General features: G+C 43.0%; 1 protein-coding gene across 2 annotated transcripts in view; it reads right to left on the reverse strand.

Annotated features, from left to right (window-relative positions):
- The window catches only part of CDHR1 (cadherin related family member 1), an 88,859-nt gene that overhangs the window by 43,644 nt on the left and 28,752 nt on the right, over window positions 1-16,463 (reverse strand). For both annotated transcript variants that reach the window (XM_072129274.1, XM_072129275.1), the window contains exon 10: window positions 15,008-15,108. In XM_072129274.1, the coding sequence (XP_071985375.1) occupies window positions 15,008-15,108 (101 nt within the window). The remainder of the gene's footprint in view (window positions 1-15,007; window positions 15,109-16,463) is intronic.

Here is a 16,463-nt window from a genome sequence, read left to right on the forward strand (position 1 = left end):
GTTACATAGAAAAACTAAATAAAGTATATAAAACACAAACAATTACATATTTGTTATCACTTTGTCCAAATCAGTCTGTACAATAAATCTAAAGCAATATTGACCAGCACAGTGAACGGCAAAAAATACATTAAAAACTTCCTGTAATATATTTTTCATCAAACATACTCATAAAAAATGTTCTAAAAAGCTATCAAATAAAGTTACGTTCCCTGAAATGATACGACTGAAAAGTTTTGGTTTTGCTCAGTAAAATTTAGCAAAGATCAGAAAAACTATATAAATGAGTTATCACCGTTATTTTTATGTTACAGTGAGCGGCCGAAAAAAAGTGCTAAAAATCCAAAATAAAAATTAATGATTTTGTTTGTTTCCCCTTTGAAATAGTTGATAAACTCTCTTGAATAAGCTATAGACCCCTAAAATGGATTACCTATACTGTGTGTCTAATCCCGCAAATAACAAGCCCTCATATGTTTGAACTACCAAGAAAATAAAAATGTTATAGCTTGTACAATGTGACAATACAAATCTCCTCTAAATGGCACTGCTTTCATTCCATGCCTGGCCGTGTGCCCAGACAGCAGTTTACCACCACATATGGGGTATCAAACTTTGCAGAGCATTTCATCATTTAATTCATTGTAAAAGTGTTTGTAAAACTATTTTCCAAAATTCTATAGTTGCTTAAAATTCCTGTGAAATCCTTAAAGGGTTATTAGACTTAATAGAAGTTGTTTTACATACGTAGAGGTAGTTTCTATTGTGAGGTGATTTATGGGGTTTTACTATTATTTAGGCCTCTTAAAGACACTTGAGAGACCTTGACGATTCAAGAAAATGAAAAAAATTGCACTTAAACTTCTAAGCCTCATAACATCCTAAAAAAATGAGAGGACACATAAAAAAACATGTCATCATAAATCAAACACTACAGAAATGTTTGTGATTAACCCCTTAATGACCGCCCTATCGGCTTTTTACGGCGGTCATTAAGGGTACTTCTTCTGACGCGTACGCCTTTCTACGGTGGCGCATCAGAAGAAGTTTTCGGGACACCGGGTCTCGCTGGTGCCGGTGTCGGGCTGTGATATCACAGGTACCGGGTGTTTAACCCCTTACACGCCGCGGTCAAGCATGATCGCGGCGTGCAAGTGTGTCCCCCGTGGATCGGACCCCCCCCGGTGTGCTTACCGGGTATCCGATCCCTCCTGCCTCAGCCCCGGGTTCCGACGAGTGACCCGGGGCTGTCGGCTCCTCTCTGTGCCGGGTTCCGCCTCCTGGCAGGACCCGGCTGTGTGTAACTGAGCATGCTCAGCATGCTCAGTTACTTACAGCATACACTGCAATACAAGTGTATTGCAGTGTAAAGGCTTGAATAAGCGATCGGATGATCGCTTGTTCAAGCCAAGAAGTAGAAAGTGTAAAAAAAGTAAAAAAAAAAAATTAAATCTTTTTATAATAGAATTAAATAAATAAATAAAATAAAAGTCCCATAATCTCCCCAGTAACACATAAAATGCAAATAAAGTAAATAAAACACAAAAACACGTACATATTTGGTATCACTGCGTCCGTATTAGTCTGTACAATAAATCTAAATCAATATTGAACCCGCTCGGTGAGCTACGTAAAAAAAAACTCGAAAAACTTCCCATAATATACAATTTTCCATCAAACACCATCACAAAAAATGTTCTAAAAAGTGATCAAAAAAAGTTACGTTCCTTAATATGATACGACTGAAAAGAACAACTGTTTTCGCAAAAAATAAGCCCTCAACCAGATCTGGCAACAGAAAAATACAGAAGTTATGGCCCTGAAAAGTTGTCAATAGTAAAAACAATGCGATTTTCTCCAATATTGGTTTTGCTCAGGAAAATTGAGCAAAAATAAGAAAAACTATATAAATGAGGTATCACCGCAATCATAGTGAACCAGAGAATAAAGATAAAATATTATTTTTACTTTACGGTGAGCGGGGAAAAAAAAATGCTAACAATCCAAAATAAAAATTGATGATTTTGTTTGTGTCCCCTTTGAAATAGTTAATAAAATCTCATGAATAAGCTTTAGACTCCCAAAATAAATTATCTATACATTGTATCTCATCCCGTACATAATAAGCCCTCATATGTTCGCATTACCAAAAAAAAAAAAATTATAGGTCGTACAATGTGACAATACAAATCTGCTGTGAATGGCGCCTCCATTCATTCTATGCCCGGCCTTGCACCCGTACAGCAGTTTACCACCACATATGGGCTATCACTACACTCGGGAGGAATTGGGCATCAAGCGTTGCAGTGCGTTTCATCATTTAATTTATTCTGAAAATGTCAGTTTTGGCCTAAATGAATGTATTTTCCAAAAAAAATTCTATAGTTTCTAAATCGCAGGTCCATATTTTTTAACCCATGTGAAACACTTAAAGGGTTAATAGACTTAATAGAAGTTGTTTTACATATGCTGAGGGGTGAACTTTCTATAGTGGGGTAATTTATGGGGTTTTACTATTATTTAGGCCTCTCAAAATGACCGGAAGCATAAAATATCATCCCAACATAAAGCAGATATTCTGTAAATGTTAATTATCAAACTTTTTGGGTAGTTTTACATCTTGTCTGGAAACCAGAACATTTCAAACTTGGAAAATGAAGAATTTTTACAAACTTTTGCCAAATTTTCACTTTTTTTCAGAACGAAACCCAAAACTTATCACTTAAATTTTATAACTAACATGAAGTACAATGTGTCACGAGAAAACATTCTCAAAATCACCCGGATATGTTAAAGCGTCCCGAAGTTATAACCAATTATCGTGAGACATGTCAGATTTGAAAAATCGAGTCTGGTCATTGAGCTGAAAACTAGTGTCGGTGATAAGGGGTTAAAGAAAATCTACAGGTTTTTTTATGCACTGTGAAGCAAACATCAGCTAAACTGATGCAGAAACATATCTTGTTTAATCCCAAGTGGTTCTGCTCAAAAATCAATTATAAAATTCAGGACCTTGGGAAAGCTAATTGTCTACATAAACACATTAAACGTGGAGCTTCCTGAACTATCCAGACAAGACTAATCAACCTCAGCTGGATGACGTATAGACAGCAGCTGGGGGGTGGTGTAGAGATTGATTTCTTCTGCCTCTCAGGGACAACACAGTGATGACGTATGTTCAGCTGGAGTAGTGCATAATCAGGGTGAGGGAGAGGAGAAGCGATATGATTTTGCATCAGTGTAGCTACAACCTTCTCAAGGTAAGTTTGGTTCATAATGCATCAAAACAAATAGTATATTTCCTTTTAGCCATTTTGGTGGTCTGAAAATCTACAGGAAAAGAAGAACATTTCAAACTTAGAAAATGAAGAGGTTTTGAACTTTTTCCAAATTTTCTTTTTTTTCAGCACAAAATGTAAAACTTATCACTTAAATTTTACAACTAAAATACAGTACAGTACAAAATGGCACGAGAAAACAATCTAAAAATCACCTGGATATGTTAAACTAGAGATGGGCAAATTTGTTAAAATTCGGTTCGTCCCGATTCACCGAATTTATTGGAAAAAATTTTATTCGACATGAATCAAACCATGACGAATCACGTTAAAAAACAGATATTTCATCACTGCAGAGAGCCTGTAGGGTGTTTTGCCATGCTTAAATATGCATAGGGAGCGTGGTTTGGTCTTGAAACAATACACATGACAGTCGCCGCTCTTAGAATCGATTCACTCTTCAATTCCATGTGCACTTACAGAGGACAACTTTACCAAATAAGCAAAGCAGGAATGCAGCCTGACAGGGTAACGTCTGTGCCAGCTCAAAATGACTGTGCTTAGGGCCAAGATCCAACTATAACATCAAAGAGTGCACTCTTTTTACACTGACATCAAATGATTCCATAGATTACGACAGAACCTGTTCTGTAAAACGCGGATAAATGTTAAAACCCCCCAATAGAGTGCAGAGGGTGTCGGCAGTAATTCTGCATTGATGTCACTTTTGCCCTTCATTTAGTCCGTCAGTGTACGCTTTCAATCGGTCAATAATCCATCATCAGTATTGCTAAAACTAAAACCAAACAGGAGTGGATCCAAAACAGAGAAAACCAGTAAATGGGATATTTGCATGTCCTGCCTTCTTTTGGCTATCAATCCTGAGGCTTTTCATTCCTTCTAACAGATGAAATGAAGGGGAAAACTAAACAAAGTGGCAATGTCATAGAGCGATGGAGGGTGAAAACAGCATTATGAAAATCACAGGGTGTTCCAGGGAGACAGCGGTCAGTTGGCAGCAGCAGGAGTAGGCCAGAGAGTGGCACAATGACAGACCGTGGAGGTGGCGGCAGGAGAAGCAGCAGCAGGAGCCCAAAGGTGGCAGCGACATGGATAGTCACATAGTGGCCCAATGTGGAGGTGGCGGCAGCAGCAGGAGCCCACATAGCCCACAGCAGAGGAGGCCACATTGTAGCACAATGATGAAGTTTGAAATGAATTCGAAGTTGAAATTAATTTTCCATTTCAATTAGAATTTGAAGATTAGAGAGGCCACATCCATAATACATTACAGTTTTTCTGAAAATATCAGGTCTTTGCCAAAAAAAAGAACTGCCAAGGTGGCACCATCAGTAGCAGCGTGAAGGTGTGGCGGGCACATGGTAGGCCACAGAGTGGCACAACGATATAGTGTGGAGCTGGCGGCAGCAGCAGCAGCAGCCCACAGAGTGGCACAATGATGTAGTGTGGAGGTGGCATCAGCAGCAGCGGGAGCCTACAGAGTGGCACAATGATATAGTGTGCAGGTGGCGTCAGCAGCAGCAGGAGCCCAAAGAGTGGCACAATGATATAGTGTGGAGTCGGCGACAGCAGTGGCAGCAGGAGCCCACAGAGTGGCACAATGATATAGTGTGGAGGTGGCGGACAATTCCAGTCCCTGGTAAATATGGTAGGAGGCAGATGGATCAACTGGCATCAGGTGTGTGGCATCAGGCGAGTGGCAGCATCAGAATAGTGGCTGAGGCAGGTAGTTAGAACCCAGACTCATTTCTCAACGTTTGGGGGAGGTGTCATGGCTGATCTAATCTGATGCATAAGTCATTGGTGAGTTGAAATCCTGGCCGATCCAAGCCTGATTTATCTTGACAAAGGTCAGACTCTCCACATTATGGGTAGACAAGCGGGTTCTCCTTAGGGTAACGATGGCCCCCGCCGCACTGAACAGCCATTCTAATTCCACACGGCCAGGCAGGACAGCTTCTCTACTGCAAACTCCACAAGTTGCAGCCACGCATCAAGTTTGGGTGCCCAGTAGTCTATGGCAGTAGTACGTGAGCGATGACTGCCAGGAATCCCCCGGTCAGACCTGACAGAGGATGGACAATGGCGCACATAGGCAGCGGCCAATTGTGTGCACAGTATTTCTTTATAGTATGCCATTTGTTCCTCCCTCTCAGCAGCTGGAAAAAAGTCACCCTATTTTGACTGGTAGTGAGGGTCCAAGAGGGTGGAGAGCCAAAAGTCATCCCTACGCCGGATGTTGACTATTCGACTGTCACTAGTTAGGCAGAGCAGCATTGTGCGGGCCACCTGCACAAGTGACTCTGAGGAACTCCCGGCCTCCATCTCCACTGTATACTGCCACGGTACTGCTGGTCATCTGCCTCGTCTTCTACTTCCTCCTGATGCTCCTGCTCCTCCTCTCTTCTCACCTGAGTGGAAAAACCACTGATTTCACCAGACTCTGCTTGTGCTCCAATGTCCTCTTCCTCCTCTACCAGTTCAGCACCCACCGGACTCATGGGCCATGAGATGTAGTCTCCACTTCTCCAGTGCCCTGACCAGACAGATTTTGCAGCATGAGTTCCAGGACATAAAGCAGTGGAATGACATTATTCATCCCGCAGTCCTGGCAACTGTCAAATAACATGGCCTCTTCAAAGGGCCTGAGCAAATGGCAGGTGTCACGCATGAGCTCCCAGTGGCTGACATCAAAGTTACACTGGGCAGAACTCCGTTGCACTTGCATCATCAAAAAAATCATGAATGGTTTTTCTCTGTTCATACAGGCGGTCTAACATATGAAGGCTGGAATTCCAACGCGTGGAAACATCAGACTATGTTGGGGTAGGCCGTTCTGACGCTGCAACTTGAGGAGGGTGTGCTTGGCTTTGTAAGAATGGCTGAAGTGCATGCACACATTTTTAGAATGTCTTGCAGATGGGTGGAAGACTTGAGGAATCTGCTAACAACCAGATTAAACAAGTGCGCCATACAGTGTGCATGGGCCATCCCTCCTCGGTGCAGCACGGACACCATGTTTCTCCCATTGTCTGTCACCATGGTTCCGATTTTTAGTTGTCGCGGTGAAAGCCACACATTGATTTCTTCTTGCATGACATTGAGCAGTTCCTCCACTGTGTAACTTAGTTCGCCCAGGCAAACCAGGTGTGTAGAACTGCATGCCTTGCACATGTGGTATGATGGAGCAGCACTTGAGGAGGCTGAGGTGGTGGTGGAGAAGGAGGAGGCGGACACTAGCGCAGCAGTAGCAGTTTGACAAGGTGGAGGAGAAAGCTGCATCTCTTGTGGAAGTTGTTGGCGTGGCTGGGCGGGAATCACATTCACCCAGTGGGCTGTAAAGGACATGTACTGGCCCTGACTGTAGTTACAGCTCCACAAGTCCGCGCAGCCGTCTACCTTGGAAGGAACTGATAAGCTCAAGAACTGGCCCACCTTTTATTGTACATAATGGTGAAGGGCTGGCAGTGCCTTTTTGGAAAAAAAAAATTGAGGATTGGAACACTCCACCTCGGCTCGGCACAAGCCATTAGTTCTCTGAAGGGTGCAGAATCCTTGACTTGGAAAGGGAGGGACTGCAGTATGAACAGCTTGGACAAGAGCACAGTCAGCTTCAGCACCTTAGGATGGCTGGACGCATACAGTTGTCTCTTTATAATCGCCTCTTTCAGTGACTGCTGGCTCCATGCGTAGCGAGGAACAGGAGCATCTGGACTGGGAGATGATATCAAAGACAAACAGCTCCCTTCGGCAGAGGTGCTGGAGCCTTGACCAGCTGAAATGGCATGTGTGCCACTAGGTTCTGCAGCTGCTGTTGCTGCGGCGGCAGGATGGTCCTCCACATCTGTTCCACGTTTCTCCCAGGCCATTGGATGGTGACGCTGCATGTTTTGATGCAGGGCCGTGGTGCCAACGTTAGCTCCCTGGCCACGTTTCACTTTCTGCCTGCAGATTCTACATAAACACACGCTCAGCTCCTCTGGTGTCTTAACAAAAATCTGCCGCACTGCCAAGGTGTTTTTTTACTGCCAACACTCTGCACTGAGCGACTACTAACGCCGCTGCCACGCTGAGCCCCTGTACCACTGCTTACTTGGACCTCCGAAGCAGGGTTTGTACCCCATGGCCGTTTGGCTCCCGTGCTCACACTGACTCACGGCCACAGTAGCGACTTGCTGCCTGCTCTGCTGCCAGACGCCCAAGCTGACACTCTCTTTGCCCTTACGATGATAAATCCCTTGCTACACCCGGCTCTAAAGTGCAATCGGCTACATCATTGTCAATTTGCGTTTCCCTGTCACTGCTTCTCTCCTCAACGTTGTCAGTATGCACAGCCTGCCTACTGCACGAAGCAGAGGATGTCTGCCCCATCTGTTCACTGCCAAGCAGCTGCTGACTGTCCTCAAAAACACTTTGTCCTCGCTGAATAGTGGTGCTGAGCTCAGACCACCTAGTAGCTCTCTGGCTAAGGGAAAGGAACAGGACAGAGGCTGGTTGAGGACAGGTGAGGGCCGCTGACCTGCTCCTGGGACATGCCAACTAATTGTTGTATCTGAGGAACCCACAGACTCTTGGCTGGGGTTGTCAGATGTTATATTTAAGGAATTGGGTGACCTAGTCAACCAATCAACAACCTTTGGGTTTTTGATCAACACACTGCCGCTAGATGACAACGGCAGTTCTCGCCTCACAGAGTCACCCCTGCTGCAATGTCCCCTTACTGTGCTGCGACCTCTGCCTGCTCCACTTGCCACCTTTCTGTCTGACATAGTGGTTTATCAACTACGTGGATTTGACACTTATTTGTTGCTCTCAAATTTAGCAACAAAAAAGTATTGGAATTTGCATTATACAGATACCCCACAACGGAAACCCTATAATTGGAGCAATAATCACTCTATAATATATGTGGATTTCACACGTCAATCTTCCTCTGAACTTTAGCAACAAAAAGTATTGGAATTTGCGTTATACAGATCCCCCAAAACGGACACCCTAGGAAATCAGAAATCAGTACAGAAAGTGAGTGGATTTCACACTGATTTCTTCCTATTCACCTCAGCAACAAAAAAACTGCTATTTGGGGTATACAGAAGCACAAGAACTGACACCCTGGGATTGAAGCAGAAATCAGTACAGAAAGTATGTGGATCTCACACTGATTATTTTCTATTCACTTCAGCAACAAAAAAGAACTGCTATTTGGGGTATACAGATCCCCCAAAATGGACACCCTTGGAGCAAAAATCACAACAGCACAGTACAGTAGAAGCAGCTGGACGCTACAGACAGCACATGCAGTGTGAAGTGCCGAGATTAGAAAATGGCTGCCTCTTTTAATAGTCTGTGTGACATCACATAAGCCTGCCAGTCGCTGATAGGCTTACAGGTCTGCACATGTAATCGAGTGTGTTCCTTTCTCCTTCCCAGAGTTCTTTGCCCCATGTAACACATTGTACTAAAGCCCATTTTGGTAATTAAGGATGAAAAAAAAAAAACTTTGTTCCCAAGAATCACCGTAAACTCGGCTTTGTGACAAATCAAATTTTTCCTGAAATTCTAACCAGTTAGAATTTCAGGAAAGTTAGAATTGTTGGAATCCCAGGGTGTCCATTTTGGAGGATCTGTATACCCCAAATAGCAGTTCTTTTTTTGTTTCTGAAGTGAATAGGAAGAAATCTGTGTAAAATCCACATACTTTCTGTAGTGATTTCTGCTCCAATCCCAGGATGTCCGTTTTGGGGGATCTGTATAGCCCAAATAGCAGTTCTTTTTTGTTTCTGAAGTGAATAGGAAGATATCTGTGTAAAATCCACATACTTTCTGTAGTGATTTCTGCTGCTATTCCAAGGTGTCAGTTCCTGTGCTTCTGTATACCACACATTTCAATTTGTTTTATTAAATAAAGTAGATCCATGTCAAGTCAACATAGTTGATTAACCAATATGTCAGACAGAGAGGTGGCAGGTGGAGCAGGTACAGGGCATAGTACAGTAAGGAGAGGTCGCAGCAGAGGTGGCTCTATGAGGCCAGAACTGCCATTGTCATCTAGCGGCAGTGTGTTGATCAACAACCCAAAGGTTGACAATTGGTTGACTAAGTAATCCAATTCTTCCCAGATGACATCTGACAACCCCAGCCAAGAGTCTGTGGGTTTGTCAGATACAACCCTTAGTTGGCATGGTCCAGGAGCAGGTCAGCGGCACTCAACCACCCTCAGTCCTTTTTATTTCCCTCAGCCAGAGATCTATGAATGATGAAATCTTTGAGGACTGTCAGCAGCTGCTGGGGCAGGCATCCGCTGCTTTGTGCAGTAGGCAGGAAAGTAGAGATGTAGGGAGTGGCACTGGAAGTTATGTGCATACTAAGACAATTGAGGGGGAGTGAAAGGGAAACACAAATCGATGATGATGTAGCCAATCACACTTGGGAGCCGAGTGAAGTCAGGGATTCATTATCATCGTCAGGAGAAGAGCGTGTCAGTTTGTGCGTCAGTCAGTGAAGCGGGCAGCGAGTTGCTACTGTGGTCGAGTCGGCAGGGTGGCAGCAGTGCGAGGATGGGAGCCAAATGGCCACAGGGTACCAATCCCGCTTAGGAGGTGCAAGTAAGCAGTGGTACAGGGGCTCTGCAAGGCATTAGTAGTCAGTCAGCAACAGCAGCAGCAGCAGCAGTATCTAGTGGCAAACATGCCATTTCAGCCAGTCAAGGCTCCAGCACCTATGCCGAAGGGAGCTGTTTGTCTTTGACATCATCTCCCGGTCCAGATGCTCCTCCTCCTCGTTACAAATGGCGGCAGCAGTCGCCTTCAGAGAAATAATGGCTTGAGCCGAAACGGGGTGGAGAGTTCCAAGCCGCAATTTTTTTTCCAAAAACGCAGTGCCAGCCCTTCACAAATGTGTAGAACAGAAGGTGGGCCAGTCCTTGAGCTTATCAGTGCCTTCCAAGGTGCATGGCAGTGCGGACATATGGAGTGTAACTACGGTCAGGGCCATTACATGTCCATCATGGCCCACTGGATAATGTGCTTCCTGCCCAGCCACACCAACAACTTGAACAAGAGATGCCGCTTTCTCCTCCGTGTTGTCAAACTGCTGCTCCTGCGCCAGTGTCCGCCTCCTCCTACTCCTTCTCCATCACCACCTCAGCCTCCACAAGTCTACCATCATACCACATGTGCAGGGCACTACCAGTTTGCTGCCACCTCCACACTCTATAAGTATGCCACTCTGTGGGCTGATGCTGCAGCTGATGCCACCTCCAAATTCTATCATTGTGCTACTCTGTGGGCTCCTCCTGCTGCTGCTGCTGCTGACACAACCTCCACACTCCATCATTGTGCCACTCTGTGGGCTCCTGCTACTGCTGCCGCCACCTTCACACTTTATCATTGTGTCAACCGGTGGCCTACCAGGTTGCTGCCACCTCCACAATCTATGATTGTGTCACTATATGGGTTCCTCCTGCTGCTGCTGCCACCACCTTCACACTCTATCATTGTGCCACTCTGTGGGCTCCTGCTGCTGCTGACGCCACCTCCAAACTTTATCATTGTGCCACTCTATGGGCTACCAGGTTTCTGCCACCTCGACACTGTATCATTGTGCCACTCTGTGGGCTCCTGCTGCTGCTGACACCACCTCCACACTCTATCACTGGGCCACTCTGTGGCTTACCAGGTTGTCACCACCTCCACACTGTCATTGTGCCACTTTGCGGCCTACTCATGCTGCTGCCAACTGACCGCTGTCTCCCTGGAACACCCTGTGATTTCCATAATGCTGTTTTCACCCTCCATCGCTCTATGAAGAGCCACTATGTTTAGTTTTCCTTTTCATTTCATCTGTCATGAATGAAAAGCCTCAGGATTGATAGCTAAAAGCAGGAGTGGTCATCTCTGTTTTGGATCCACTCCTGTTTTTTTATTTTGGTTTTAGCAATATCGATGATGGATTATTGACCGATTGAAAGCAGACTCTGATGGATGAAATGAAGGGCAAAATGATCCGTGACGTCAATGCAAAATTACTGCCAACACCCTCTGCACTCTATTGGGGGGTCTCTACATGTATCCGCGTTTAACAGAACAGGTTCTGTCGTAATCTATGGAATCATCTGATATCAGCGTAAAAAGAGTGCACTGTTTGATACTATAGTTGGATCTTGGCCCCCAGCTCAGTCCTTTTGAGCTGGCACAGATGTTACCTTGTCAGGCTGCGTTTCCTCTTCGCTTATTTGGGGAAGTTGGCCTCTGTAAGTGCACATGGAATTGAAGAGTGAAGCGATTCTAAGAACGGCAGTTGTCATGTGCGTCACATACTAAAACACAGCATTGTTTAGAGACCAAACCACGCTCCTTAAATATTAAGCATGGCACAATGGTCTACAACACCCAACAGGCTCTCTGTAGCCAGCACATACCTGTTTTTTAACGTGATTCGTCATGATTCGAATCGAGACAAATCAAATTTTTTCCAAAAATTTGTTGAATCAGAACAAACCAAATTTTAACTAATTTGCCCATCTCTAACTACAACTGCTGAGGTGCTTTGCCTAATCACATGACTGTTAACATTTGCTTTTTCAAAATGCAATGTACACGCAATGGTAACGCATGTGTTAACATACAATTTTAGTTTTCCATGTAGAGAGCTGTGTGATGGATTATTCTATGTGTAACAAATTACACTTCATAGTGACGTTATTTAATATTCCATGCCCTGTACTGGAAAGAAATAAAAATCCAAATGCAGTGAAATTGGTGAAATTTCACTGTGACACCTAAATTACACGTCTACATTAATCTTTGGGTAGGTGTGATCATGGGGATACAAAATTATTTAAGTTTATTTAACTTAAAATTATTAAATTTTTATAATGTTTTCATATATTTACAAAAATGAAAACCTCCTGTACTAAAAAAACCCTTCAGTTTGTCATGTTCTGGCACTAATAACTTTTTCATACTTCATTGTACGTATTTTTACTTTAACTGCTGTTTTCCGTTACTAGGGAAAGGGGGTGATTCCAATTTTAAGGTTTTTTGAATATCAATTTTTTTTATTTATGTTTTTTTTTTTTACTAATTTTCAGACTCCCTAGGGTACTTTAACCCTAGGTTGTCTGATCCTACCATATACTGCCAAACTACAGTATGGCATTATATGGGGATTTCCCTCCTCATTTATTACAATGTGCTAATTGCAATGCTATATGTAGTAAACACCCACCTTGTATGGAGAGAGCTCAACCCGTGAGCCCTCTCCATATAGTGGAAGCCGATGTGCTATGTACTATTTTTTTTACATTTTAAAAATTTTCTATTTTGTTGGACCCATGAAAAAACTGCACACCCTTTTTTGAACATCCTTTCAAGCATGGTGGAAATTAAACATGTTTCAGCAGACATGACAATCCCCCTTTTTTGGACACCACAATTATTAAAAAAAGATGTAATGATCCACAATTATATGCTTATTCTGTCTGTCTGCAAATCAGATTTCTCAAATCCTTCAACATGGGGCTGTGCAGAAGGAAGACTTTCCGAAACCAAATATGATGTCTGGCTAGAAGAGCCAGGAGTAGGCTGTCTGACCAAACCTGTGTTCCACGAACTCTGAGGGTGCAACCACACACCATGCAGTTTTTGATGTCCAAACCAAGAATGGAGTAAATGTAGGAGGAGGAGCATCACTTTTAAATTATATGTATCCACACCTGCTTTTGGCTTCAAAAACTGCATCTTAAAAATTTAATGTGTGCACAGAGCTGTGTGAGGGCTTATCTTCTGCATAACAAATTTTACTCAGCAACGTTATTTATTATTCCATGGCATGTACTGGGAAGCTGGAAAAATATCCATATGTGGTAAAATTGGCAAAAAAAACACATTTCACTTTCTTGTGGGCTCAGTTTTTACGACTTTCATTGTACGCTCCAAATAACACCTCTGCTTTATTCTTTGTTACGGCCACTGGCTCGTTGTAATGAAACTGCAAAAACCAGACAGCCTCCGGTCTGACAAAGACTCCAGGCTGTTGTGGCAACCAATCGCCGCCCCTCGATGACAATCCAGGGAGCGTCATGGCCATCTTTTAAATGCCGGCGGCATCAGAAGGGTTAATACCAGGTACATGGTGCTGTTGGAGGACAGGAGGCTACAGGAGGAAGCTGGAGGACAGGGGGCTACGGGAGGAGGCTGGAGGACAGGAGACTCCAGGAGGACGTTGGAGAACAGGCAACTACAGGAGGAGGCTGGAGGACAGGAGGAGGTAGGAGGACAGGAGGCGGCTGGAGGACAGGAGGCTACATGAGGAGGCTGGAAGACAGGAGACTACAGTAGGCGGCTAGAGGACACGGTTTCAAAGGTGTAAGTTTGATGACAGGAGGGGGGTGGAGGACAGGAGTCCACAGGATAAGGCTGGGGGAGAGAAGGTCACAGGAGGAGGCCGATAGACAGGAGGTGTAGGCTGGAGGAAAGGAGGATGGAGGACAGGAGTTACAGTAGGAGGATAGAGAACAGGGACCACACCATGTGAGGAGGGGGAGGCGTAGGAGTACAGATAGTATTCTGTGTAAGTTTGGGGAGATAAATAAAAGTGGAAAATTAAATGTAAATGGAGGATAAAATTAAAGATGGTTTTTACATGTTTTATTTGTTGCAGAGTTGCATAAGGGCATATTATACGGGTCCATGGGGGGGGGGGGGGGTTGGCAAAATTAAGGTGGCATTATACTATGTAGGGACTATCAAGGTCGATATTATACTATGCTTGTGGATGGGGCAATAGGTGTGCTTTAGAAAAAGGGGAGGGATTTTTGGTCCTTCTTTCTCAAAAGTTGGGAGATATGCTGTGTGTAATGTATAATAAAGCATTGCTAGTGTCTGTGCTTTATCTGCTGACATGCTGTGTTCTGCTATACATATGTTAGGGACACAGACATCAGCTACACATGTATCTGACATGTTTTGCTATACACATGTGATAGACACAGACATCAGCTACACATGTATCTGACATGTTCTGCTATACATATGGCTGCATCCTCGACTAGTAGTATCTCTCACACACAGCCCCAAGCGCCAGGAAGTAAAGAGAGGAGCCAGCACTGACATCATTATACAGGCTGTCAGTCATGCACTGGGGGTGTGGCTGTACCTCCCACTCATGAATAAGCTGGACAGCTGAATTTAATAATGATTCATTGGACATCTCTCAGGTCATTTGCATACAGCTTTAGTACCTGATTTCTTAAGCTTACAGACATGTAGAGGGACAATGAAGGGATAGAAACAATGCTTTCTAATGGCAGTTTCTGAATATATATTTAGTTTTGGGGGTTAATTTGCCTGACAAGTTCTCTTTAAAATGCAAAGTAAGGGGTAACAGTTATCTTTATTATGTAAGGATCACTGGGGGATTTAGATTTGAGGACTTTCATTTGTGGGCAAACCAAGTCACTTTCTATCCTTTTGTCTTTTAGAGTGTGGGATTGTGGAACACAATGGAGAACGGAGATAATAACTCATAATTACAGCCACTGGTAAGAAAAATACATTTACTAAGAGTAACATCATGCACCTTTCTAATAGGCCAAGGGCTAAAACAGTTTGTGAGAGTTTTTATTATTGACGTGACCAAGTAGTTTACAGTACAGTACTAGTCTGCAATTACTACTTAACATAAGTTAGTCTAGAAATAATAATCACCTGGATTCTCAACTCATACACTTCTTTCTTCAGTTCATTGGGATTCTTAATGACAGTGATGGCCCCAGTAACATTATTTATATCAAAAGCTCCATCAGCTCCTGTCAATGGTAAAAAGAAAAGATGTTTGGTCATTTTCCTTTGATAACAAATATTGAATATTAGATCTCATTTATTAGCTTCATATTAGCTGCTGCATGTATATTGGTTTCCATCTTCTGCTTACGATGATGATAAAATTAGATGACAGCTTATATATTTTACAAAAATATCTATGTAAGTAGTTACTATGGCCAAGTTATGGATACATAATGATTTAATTATAGGAAGGGCGCTCCTAAAAGATATATTATAAAGGGGGGGGGGAGGCTTCTGGACACATATTATAAGGGGGATGCTCCTACACAGTTTATAATAAGGGGTCTCCTGGAACATATAAAAATAAGACTGCTGGACAATTAGAGGTGGCATATTAATTAGTAGGGCACTGCTGACTATATATGGATTTCTGAGGGAGTATGCTCTGTTTCTATAATTAATCATGGTGTGTAAGGTTGCACATGAATAAATGGGGGTATTTGCTAAAAATTAATGAATGGGAATAAACATAAAATAATAAGAGAATGTTTTTGCTGTATAACAGTCGTACATAAATTACGAGTTTTTTTTATCCATGTGACATTATACCGTAAGTGACTGTGGTGTTTTTAGGGACTCAGTTTGGAGATGTGCTGCATGGAGCTGAAAGTGTCTTGTAAGGGATTCTGTAGCAATAAGTCTTGTATGGGAGAAGTTATCAAAGTTCTGTAACTCGTGGAGAAGAATTGTCAGTTGTGAGGACCCACCAAGATGAAGACCAGGACAACAAGTGATGTCTATATGTGCCTTATGGCAGACATGGTGTGCAATACATTTTTGGCAGTATATAGTAATATGCAGTATATTTCCAGTTGGTACATATATTTATGCATGTGGTGTATTCTTTACTGCAATAGCACTAGTACTATTAGTACATTAGTATTGTACAGGCAGTATGGAGATATATATTTATTTGCAACTGTATTTGAGTGCTTTTTTAATATATGGTGTGTATTTTTTTGTAGATTGTATATGGTAAGTGTAGAATATATTTAGTACTGGGTTTATATGTATGGAGTGTATATATGGTATATGCGTAATCTGAAGAATAACGTGTGGGATGAGGCAGGCAACAAGGGTTTAGGTGTACAGGGGCCCCGATTCTAAGTTTGTGCCTGGGCCCACTGGGGTCTTGTTATGCTATTGACTTCATGAATACAATCTTAAGGAGAACTTGTCACCAGATTTTTACTAATAAACCTAATAACATGTTACCATAGCACTTTTGCCTCTTATGACAAACTGCTCCATTCTGGTTAGCATAGTGCTTTGGGAACTTGTCATCAGGCTTATTAGTGAAAATCTGGTGACAGGTTCC

Source organism: Engystomops pustulosus, chromosome 11, assembly GCF_040894005.1.
Source record: "Engystomops pustulosus chromosome 11, aEngPut4.maternal, whole genome shotgun sequence".
Taxonomy (NCBI): Eukaryota; Metazoa; Chordata; class Amphibia; order Anura; family Leptodactylidae; genus Engystomops; species Engystomops pustulosus.